The 10,441-nt window shown below is 50.5% G+C and overlaps 1 protein-coding gene across 1 annotated transcript in view; it reads left to right on the top strand.

The window, feature by feature from the left end:
* RNF4 (ring finger protein 4) overlaps positions 1 to 9,841 on the top strand; it is a 14,886-nt gene extending 5,045 nt beyond the window's left edge. The window contains exons 2-7 of the mRNA XM_006874097.1: positions 2,822 to 2,936; positions 4,453 to 4,532; positions 8,289 to 8,298; positions 8,602 to 8,761; positions 9,141 to 9,189; positions 9,692 to 9,841. Coding sequence (XP_006874159.1) covers positions 2,822 to 2,936; positions 4,453 to 4,532; positions 8,289 to 8,298; positions 8,602 to 8,761; positions 9,141 to 9,189; positions 9,692 to 9,841 — 564 coding nt within the window. The remainder of the gene's footprint in view (positions 1 to 2,821; positions 2,937 to 4,452; positions 4,533 to 8,288; positions 8,299 to 8,601; positions 8,762 to 9,140; positions 9,190 to 9,691) is intronic.
* The last annotated feature ends 600 nt before the right edge of the window (positions 9,842 to 10,441 follow it).

Raw genomic sequence — 10,441 nt, 5'->3', positions numbered from 1 at the left:
ACCTTTACATTTCCAACCCTCACAATCAGTCCTGATAACAATTACTCACTATTGTATCACAAGAGCCCTGTCTGCATTTCATTGCTATGCAACTCTTATCTCTTCATTTCTTCCATCTCTACACTGCAGAGCAAGTATCAGATTCTCTTCTGACATCTGGTTTGTTTTTTTCCTTCTTTCTTGTCTTCTTAATGACCCTTTTCTTTCTTCTTGTCTGATGTTCTTGATGTCATCCCATGACTCTCCTGGTCTTTGGTTTTTAATGCATCAAATTTGTTCTTGAGAGGATCTGTACATTCAAATGTTCAAAATCATATTTTTGCTCTTGTGGACTCATTTTCATTTTGTTCGGCTTCAGCCGGAACTTGCATATGAGCAATTGGTGGTCTGTTCCACCATCTCTTTCTACAGGCATCATCAGTTTGATTTCTGTGTGTTGGTGAGGTCCATGTGTATAGTGTCTTTTATGAAGTTTAAAAAGGTTTTTATAATGAAGAAGTCATTGGTCTTCCAAAATTCTGTCATGTGATCTCCAGCATCGTTTCTATCACCAAAGTCATAGTGTCCAACCTTTGCATTCTAATCTCCAGTAATTATCATTTCATTTTGATTGCATATTTGATTCATATTGAGAAGTTGGTAAAATTCAGTTTCATCATCTCTAGCTTTAGTGGTTGTGCGTAAATTTGAATAAAAATTACATTACCTGGTCTTCCTTATAGGTGTAGGGATTTTATCTATCACAGACAGCATTGTACTTCAGGAGAGATCTTGAAATGTTCTTTTTGATGATGAATGTGACACCATTCCTCTTCAATTTGTAGTTCCGCCATAGTAAACCATGCGGTTGTCAGATTCAGACTGACCAATACGGTGCATTTCAGCTGACTTAATGCCTTGAACATTGATCTTTATGCATTCCATTCATTTATGACAACGTGCAATTTTTCTAAATTCATACTTTCTGCATTTCTTATTCTGATTATTAATATTTGTTTACTATTTATACTGTGTGGGTTCCAGAGTGCTGTGAAATATACGGGGAAGGCAGGGCAGCTGAGATTAGACACCCAGCTCTCAGGCACAGCTGTGCATGGTCACTGGCCCCGTGACCCCTGTAAGTCTTCCTAATCTTTACCATCCCCAGCTGCCGTTGTGCTTCATGCCCACTGCTGATGTTCTCAGCTCAATTCCACCCTCCTCAATAGCCACCTCCCTCAGGCTCTGCAGGTTGATACTGAGCTCACTTTAGGGAGGCACGTACTGTGAGCCTTGGTACTTCTTTTGTGTCCCCCTCAACCCTGAACTGATAGAACCAGGGAAGAAGGGGTCAGTAACTTCCATGGTGTAGTGATCAGACATTTGAGTTCTACTGGCTAGAAAAAAAGAGGCTAAGAAGAGGACATGGGAGAGAGTCAGCCAGTGTTCCCTGGTGGATGGAGCCTGACCCTGTGGTCACGGCTGCCTTCTGGCTCTGTGAGTTTCCTGGGTCCATCCTCACATATTCCAGGATGGGCAGAGCCTGGTTCTGTGGTCGCAAGTCCTTCCTTAAGTCCAGGGGCAGTCACTAAACCAGCTCCATTTCCCAGACCCTTCAAGCTGGCATAGGGGGCAGCAATCAGAATCACACCTAGAATCAGTACTCTTAGTGGCCTGCTTAGGGTTGTGTTGAGCATCCCCTGACCCCAGCACAGCTCCCAGGACAACACAACAGTCCGGCCACAATGGGAATCTGTCCTAAGTCAGGCCGCTAAGGAGTTCCAGGAGCTCTGGTAGCATAGTGGTTACGAATTGGGCTGCTATTCTCAAGGTCAGCTGTTCGAAACTATCAGCTGTTCTGCAGGAGAAAGAGGCTTTCTGCTCCTGTAAAGATTTATAGCTTCGGAAACCCTGTACACTGTCGCTATGAGTCAGAACTGATTTCCAAGGCACACGACCACCACAAATGTTGTTAAACAGTTGACCACTAGTGGTTCAATCCCACCCAGAAGCACATTGGAAGATCCCATGTAATCCTGTCAAGTTGTGCATGGCAGGGCCTGGGGAGGATGGATAGACTGCAGATGCCCAACAGTATGTGGTGATGCTGGGTTGCAGAGTAGCAGGTCCAGTATCCTTGACCAGCAGGACAGTGCAGGCAGGCTCGTCTGTGAGGGCGACTGTAGGCAAGCATGTACCCAGTTTGTCTCTAGTGGCAGCCAGGTAACATAGTGCACTGACAAAGTAACATCTAGAGTCGACGGCATGGAACAGAGCTGGTTCCAAATGGAGCACCTGAGACTTCAGTCTGCTGGGTGATTCTCAACTACCGAGACTTCGATGGCACGGGTGTGGGTCCTGTTTGCCAATATCCTAAAAGATCAGAAGCCACGTTTCCCTAAGAAGACTAGCTTTCCACAACTGACAGTGTTAACACAAGAAATAAAAGTTATTTGGGCTACAAAACAAAAAAGACTTAGTGAGACAGAACCCACATTCCAGGAATTATGGGTAAAGAAAGGGTACCCAGTGTCAGAGTCAAATCCAGACCTGGACCATCAGGCTTCTGTAGGAAGGCAAGCTATGCTGTTGGCATGCTGATGACTTGCTGTGGTGAGAATTCTACTTCATGGAGTGGGTCTTCTCTGTGCATGAAGTGGGCTGTCTGTTCTAGAATCTCAAGTTTTGAAAGGACCCCAACCTCAGGTCTACTCCCTGACACTCTGGTGTTCAGAAGTTGAAGTAGCCCTCATTGTTGAGTTGCTTTTCCTTTCATTTCTTGCTGAAATCAGAGTCAGAAGCTCGGGTGAATGTTGTATTCTTTTCCCCTCAATATATTCAGAGAAAGCGTCGTGGTGGAACAATAAATTCTAGACAAGCCCAGAAGCGAACTCGAGAAGCTCTCTCCACACCGGAAATGGCCGTGGAAGCAGAACCCATAGAACTTGAGGAAAGTGGTAAGCTGATGTGTTAAAGTGGGGGTGTGTGTGCAGTGTGTTGGATAGGCACGGAGTCTGTCGATAGTCCACTGTGGGGCCTGGTGCCAGTCACACAAGCTCTCTCAGCCTCCCGTTCCTCGCTGACATGGATACTACTGATAGCAGCTGTCTATAGCCCTGTGGTCACAGTGCGTGAAGAGGTGACAGGCGGATAGTGGGATACACTTAGAACGGCGCATGGCACTTAACATCCAAGGATTCGCTGTGGTGAATCCCCTGCTAGTGTCTTTAGAGGACCCCCAGAATCGGACTGTGTAGGTTTCCGCCACCAACCATTTTTTCCCACTCACAACTGAATGCTCACTTGTCCCTTTTGTCATTAAACATTCAGCCCAGTGGCATGCTGCCTGCCCTGGGCCTACCTTTTCTACTTTACTTCCGAAAGCTCAGCTTTCTGCTCCTATTTTTCATGCCAACAGAACCGTGAAAATGGCAAGCTTGTTGGCAGAGGCCCCTTTGAGAAAGGAGTGTGCTGTCATGGCAGAGGCTGCCCCAGGTCCCTGTTCTGCCGTGTTCACAGTTGCGGTGCTGAAAGAGAGGCCACCCTGTACGAGGTGCCTGTCCTGCTCAGACTGCCCCTGATCCCAATGGCCACTTCCCACCAGGGATCCCGAAAAGGTTTTGATTGAGTATCTCTTCCGTTTGGGGGTTCCTTTCCCTCTATTTCCACCATCCCAAGCCCATGTCTCCTGAACTCTCCTGGCAAAGCCAGTGCAGGAGAGTCAGGCAAGCACTTAGGGAAATTTTGTGGTTCTGGAAGAAGTAGGTTGGCCAGCTACACTGTATCATGGCTCCCGTTCCTGTAGAACTTGGTCATGCCCGAGGGCAGAGCAAGCTAGAGGAGCCTAAATGCATGCGAGTCACTTTCTCCAGCTATTTTACCCACCACTGGCGAGTTATGTGCCGCTCATCAGCCCTGTACTCAGGGGATCCCTGTTTGATTGTGTTTTCAGTTTGTATACTAGATCCAAGGGGTCCCAGTGGTGCTGTAGGATAAGCACTGCACTGCTAACTGCAAGGTGAGTAGTTCAAACCCACCAAGTGCTCCTGTGTGCTTCTGTGAAGATCCACAACCTTGGAACTCACTCGACAGCACTTAACAACGGCAGTGAATGAAACTGTACACATCAAAGCATCCAACAACACAGCCTTTCTATATACCACTCCTCAGTGGCATTGATGACATTTTTCATGCTGTGCCCCCCAAAATGCCACCATGAATATAAACTGAGTACCCCAAAACAAAAACTCTCCCTGCCCACCTTTGGGAACACTAATCATTTTGTGCATATATTTTTAGTTCATTTTTTAGTTGTTGTTTTGTTTTTGCAACAGATTCACTCAGCATTTCTTCAAGGTCTGCCCATGGGTGACAGCTGGCACCAGCTACTCATGTAATTATATTGATGACGCCACTTTCCCTCCTCCTGCTTTCTCAGTAATCAGTATAAATAGGTTTCACTTTTTTTTTAAGCTGGAGATGAAATAGTGGACCTCACCTGTGAGTCCTTGGAGCCTGTGGTTGTTGACCTGACCCACAATGACTCTGTTGTGGTAAGTGAGCAGTGCTGAGAATGGGCTGTTCTATGGCCAAGCTAGCAGCCGAGGCCTTGGGTACAGCTTGTGCCAAAGAAATGCATGGGCATTTAGTGACTGGAACCCGGAATGGGCCACACGTCAGGAACGTGGTTTGCTGTGGCTGTGGTGTCGCTGCTGCAGGTCCCTGTGACTCTGCTCTCCACAGGAGGCACTTGGTGGGTAGGGGAGGCTACACCCCTCTCCTCAGTGCCAGTTCTCTACAGCTGTTCCACCAGCTGTGTGATCTTGGGCATGATGCTTAGCCTCCAGAAAATGTGCCCAGAGTTAATTGTGAGGATTAAATGAGATCCTATGCTGGAATGGCTGGCTAAGGGACGCCTGCCCAAGTGGAGGGACAGGGGACACTGGGAAGTCAGTGTGGGCCTGGGGGTGCAAATGCCTGCATTGCCACCTGCTGCCCTTGGTTACGTGACTTTAGGGAGACCTGGACCTGGGCTGGCTGCCTTGTCCCTCCCCAGAGAGAGGGTGTAGAGGGCCCATGCATAATCAGAGGCCTGCATTGTGGTTCAGCAGCCACACGCCTGAGTATCTGGGTGAGAGATAGCCACTGTAGCTTTCACTGACCTAGTGTCGAGTTCGGGTGTAAAGGGCGTGTTCTGCAGTGTTGGAGAAGTGTCTTCAGGCCCTGCTGAGGGATGTCAGGAGGTGGAGTGGGAACTCTCATGGCTCGCTTTGAGCAGGTTACAGGGCTCAGGGGTGGCCCATAAGCTGTTGCCTCCTGGCTCTGTTTTGAACTTGAGAACAGGGTTTCACTAAATTCCCCCAAGTGTGGCAGAAGATGAAAAGGGGAAGGCAGACAGGCTTGACAGTCTGTTCTCTAGTCCTGCCCACATCCCAGGGGACAGCAGCTGCCTCAAGAGGAGCCAGGAGCTTCCTGAAGGTTGGTTGAAACTTGCTAAGTTACATGGGGGTGAGCGTAGATTTGTCTGCTTGGGCTTTTGTATGTGTTTTGAGATCCGTCTCTACCAGCAGCTTTGTGTAGGGATCCCTGGTATTTTGGAAAGATAGTTTACTGTGGTACCTCGCCTGGAGCCCGCAGCCCAGTTACTGATTAACTCTAGAAAACAGTAGCATGGCATTGTATTCTCAAATGCCCAGTGATCACCTGCATCGTGCCCAATCTCTGCCAAGCCTTGGGGAGGAAGCGGAGATGATGGCTCGCTGCTGAAAACCATGTGATTGGTGTCTGTTGGCTGACAAAGTGATATCCTGATGTCCTTTTGTGGGCTACCCAGACTGCTTCCACTGTCTGGCCTTCCTCATCCCCCTGGAGTTGACTCTACCCTCAGTCATCACCACCACCTTCATTTGGGGTTGCCTGATTAACCTTTTTCGGGTCTGTAGTTGGGAGACGGGGAAGAGAAAGTAGAACTTGGCTGGGCTGGGTAGATAGCCCGATTGACGGCTGCTAAGGAACGGGTCGGGGATACGTCAGGACCTCTACTCTGGCCCCAGTGCTTGCAGCCAGCTGACGATGGTTCTGGAATCGCCAGGTCTTCCTGTTTGCTGCTTTGCTAGTTCACTGCCTCCGCAGGGCAGTCTGCTCCCTTAACAGTGAGCAGTGCAGCCAAGCAGTGTGCTGAAATGCTCATCTCAGCACCTCTGAAGAAAGCTCACTGGAACTCACTCAGGCCAACCCACAGCTGTCAGGTCCATGCTGCCTCGTCAGGATCCTGCAGGACAAGGTAGAACTGCCCCCCTACAAGGTTTCTGTATGGAGGCACACTACAAACAACATGGTTCTTCTACAGAGCTGCTGGTGTGTTCCAACCTCTGACTGTTGGCTTAACAGCCAAGCATTTTAATCATTGCACCTCCAGGACCTTCCACTTCACTTGGGATGTTGTTGCTGTTAGTGGCGTTGAGTCGGTTCCCACCCATAGTAACTTGGGGTAGGGTATCCTTTTTAAGATGAGCTACATATTTAGCATGGCGCCAGGTATCGGCCTGCTGAGAGTGGGGAATAACTGAACGTCCAGGCCGTCGGGGGCTTACAGACGACGTCGGTTCCTAAATGAGTCTTTACTGTTGTTAGGTGACCTTACGTGCTCCTTGGAAACTGTATCCAGGGTTGCTGTGAGTCGGCACCAACTTGATGGCATTTAACTATAACATACACACACTGAACCAAAAAACTGAAAGGTAGATTTCAGTCGTCAGGTTGGTGGTTCAAACTCACCTAGCTCTTCCTCAAAAACCCTGCCCAGGCTTGCTGAGTCGCCACTTAACAACTCTCAGATCTCTTTGTATCGGCTTGACTCATGGATTATTTAGCAGTATATATTTCTCAACAGCCACCCAGGGATTTTCATTTCATTGCTCTTTTTTTGCATTTCATTGTAGTCTTAAAACATCTGTTGTGAGGTCATGGTTGTAAAAGGGTTACCTTGCCCTCCCCCTGCAGGCCCGCTTTAGGCCTGGACTTTTGGGTTCCGCCCTGTGTGAGACTTTCCAGATCCTGTGCTGGGGTTGGGAACTATTCTGTGATGCCTTAGTTCCCTGGGTTACTGCTTTCCTTTCCATTTCCTCCCAATCATTCCTTTTCTTTTTGTCATAGCTTTTATTTAAAAACAAAACACCCTTCTCTTGGATTTGGTTGTTCTCAGTGAGTCGATTGGTTCAGATAGCTTGCTGCCGTTTGTCAGTCAGCTCTGCTTACTCTGCTCTGTGGGGGTGGGGGGCAGTGAGGGGTGGGCAGGAGATGCCTTCATCTCTAAGAGCCGTCTCTGAGGGTGCTGCTCTTAAGCAGGGTACTTGCTTAGTTTTTTTCTCCTTCACGGATTTTCATGAGATGGTGTCGGGTTGCTTTCCTAGAATCCTCCTTGGTCTCAGCAGAGCTTCCTGGGATCCCATGTCATCTCTGTCAAGGTGATAAGTGATGAAGCAAGACCTTAGCCACCAGGCCTCAGAATGGGGGCCCAGTTGTCTGTGCAGTGGGTGGGCTATCTGACTGGTGGCAGCCCTAGCGGCAGGCAGAGGACTGTGGTATGTGCAGTTTTGGGGTGGAGATTATGATCAAAGTGCCCCAGGCCTGTCTTCAATAGGTCAAGTCCCCAGCTGTCCCCACAGTCACACTCTACAGCCCTTTCCAGGGGGCAGTGGGACACCGTCAGTAGCTCCAGGCGCTGAACTGTCTGCAGAGCTGCCTCTCATTGTGAGTACAGTCACTTCCCAGCAGCACTTGGGATAGGAGCCTGGGTTTGGGCATTTCTACTTCGCAGTGCCTATGGCACAGACAGACTGTCGTTGTCACCAATGTTGAGTAGAATTCTTGGCAGTGCTGAGCGAGCACACGACCCCTGGCCCTCTGCCGAATAGAGTCTCCTTTAATCCTCACATCAGGACCCTGTGGGGGCAACCCTGATGCCTCTGGTTTACAGAAGGGCAACGTGCCTTCCCACGTCCAGCAGCCAGCCCCCATAGATTCAGTCATGGCTATGGGGGGAGCACAGTGGGTTTACTGTCCCTCAGCCAGAGTAGAGTCCGGTGACGGGGGCCGGAGCTGGCAGAGCTGCTGCTACTGAGGGCTGGGTGGAGGCAGGGTCGAGGGGCTTTGCCTCGCCTAGGGTTCCCTGAAGGGTTCCATACACACCATACATCCAAAGCAAGAATCGCTTCAATGTTGTCATATAAGAGTAGTGTTAAAATCTTTTCATTGAAAATTGCATGTCAAACTGACCGCTTCTCTCTTCTCTCTCCTTCCCTTTAAAGATTGTTGAAGGTGAGTGTCTCATCTGCATTGGGGGAGGAGAGGACTTAGGTGCTGTGTCTGACACTCGGAAGGGGGAGACACATCTGTCAGAGTATTGTGGCCAGAGCTGCACTTTCAGGCCCCTGTCAACAACCTGGAGTTCAGGGGCAGCTGTTCCTCCTCTGGGGCAGGGATGGGACATCAGTTTCTCTGGGAGGATGTTGAGGGTTTTCCCAAGCAGGAGTGGGAGGGTCATTGGACGCCCAGGGTTGGTGGGTAGTGGGTGGAATGTGCCAGGGAGGCCCCAGCCTGAGTATCCACCTCCTACCATAGAAAGGCGGCGGCCCCGGAGGACAGCAAGGAGACTACGCCAGGAACACACCGACAGCTGTGTGGTGAGCAGTGATGATGATGACTCGTCCAGAGACCGAGATGTGTATGTGACCCCACACACGCCCAGAAACACCAGGGAGGAGGGCACGGTGGGACTCAGGTACAGCGCTCGGTCAGAGTAGAGGTGGGGCGGTGGACTAGAAACACTAAACATGGGTGCCAACCATTGGGAGAAAATTGGAGCTGGACACAGCTACTCTCCCTATGTTGACCAGGGTGGGCTAGGCATCAGCTGGGCGAAAGGAGATGTCTGGGCATTTCGTGAAAGACACAGTCCCCAGCTGCCAGCCCCACGTCCCTTGCGGGCCCAGACCCAGCTTGGCCTGAGCTGTGCTCTCAAGCCCTGGCTTCACACTCTTGAGGTCTGAGTGAGTGGCATGGGCCTGCCATGTGCTTATGGGGGCTAGAGGCTCTAAGGAAGCGTTGGGTGGAAGTGTTAGGGTTTGCCAAGACACTGACCCAGCACCCTGTGCTTTCAGGCCTTCCGGCACTGTCAGCTGTCCTATCTGCATGGATGGGTACTCCGAGGTAAGTCACCACAGGCCAGGACTTAATCAGAGGGTATATCTGCTGTGGGTAGCGTTCAACACTCCTCCCTCCTGTTCTTCCCCCCACCCCAAGTCATCATAGGCTTGTGGAAGATTTATGTCTGTCTAGGGAGAGCATGCTAGCTCCTTCTAGCCTAGGCCTCGCTGTACAGCATTGTGGGCCCCTCATCCTGGCCCTGGGTAGAAGCTGCAGGTGGTTTTTGCCCACCCTGTGCCCAGCACAGCAACTCTGAACTTCACTGAGCCCTGAGGGCCAGAGGACTGGTGCCCCTCATGAGCCTCTTGATCTGCTGCCGCAGGGGAGGGAACAGGGAGCTAGAGTTCTCACGTCCTGCTCTGGGTCTCCCCGGAAGGAAAGCCCATAGACTCCATGCTGCCCATTGAACCCCTGGACTTGCCCTTCTTCTCACCTCCCAGCTTTGGCAACGTATAGGGGTAACCAGGGTCATCTCATCTCAGCTCCTTCCTTAATGCTTTTCTAGATTGTGCAGAACGGACGTCTCATCGTTTCCACTGAATGTGGGCACGTCTTCTGCAGCCAGTGCCTCCGTGATGCCCTTAAAAATTCCAACACCTGCCCAACATGTAGGAAAAAGATCAACCACAAGCGGTACCACCCCATTTATATATGAGGTACACAGTGCTACTCAGGAGACACGGAGGGACAGCCAGGCAGCAGGACTGGATTCTTCCCGGAACCCTCTGCAGGAGCTGTGGATTATCAGCCTCCCGTTTCCTGAGCTCAGAAAAACTCGTTCAAAATCAACGCCTGATTCAGTGACTTGTCTGTTTCCACCCCCCTCTTAGATCTTTTTCTCTCTAGGGGCCTTTCCTGACCAGGGTCGCCACCTCTGCTGCTTGGAGGTGGCCTGCCTGCCCTTCCAGCCTGTGATCACCAAGTCCCTTCCCCTGGATCTCTTGTGGCTTCCTGGCTGGCCCACCCGGTGGAATTGAGAGTCGTAGTTCCAGCGTCTTTCTGGAATCTGCATGCTTGTCGAGACGTTTCCCCGTAACCCAGCTTCCTGCCATCGGTGTCACTGAGGGACTGGCGCTGGGCTGTAAGCGAGCAAGTTTGCCCACCACACCATGACCAAGTGAAGCTCTGCCCCCCAGCTGCACACATGGAGACTCTAGGAAGACCCCACCAGATTCTTTCTTTCCTGACATCAAAGTCATTCATTGATGCCTGGTGGTGGTTCTGCCCATCCAGAGAGCCTCCGTCTGCAGGGAAA

The sequence above is a fragment of the Chrysochloris asiatica genome, unplaced genomic scaffold (assembly GCF_000296735.1).
Source record: "Chrysochloris asiatica unplaced genomic scaffold, ChrAsi1.0 scaffold00262, whole genome shotgun sequence".
Lineage (NCBI taxonomy): Eukaryota > Metazoa > Chordata > Mammalia > Afrosoricida > Chrysochloridae > Chrysochloris > Chrysochloris asiatica.
This window is presented reverse-complemented; position numbering and strand designations above follow the sequence as displayed.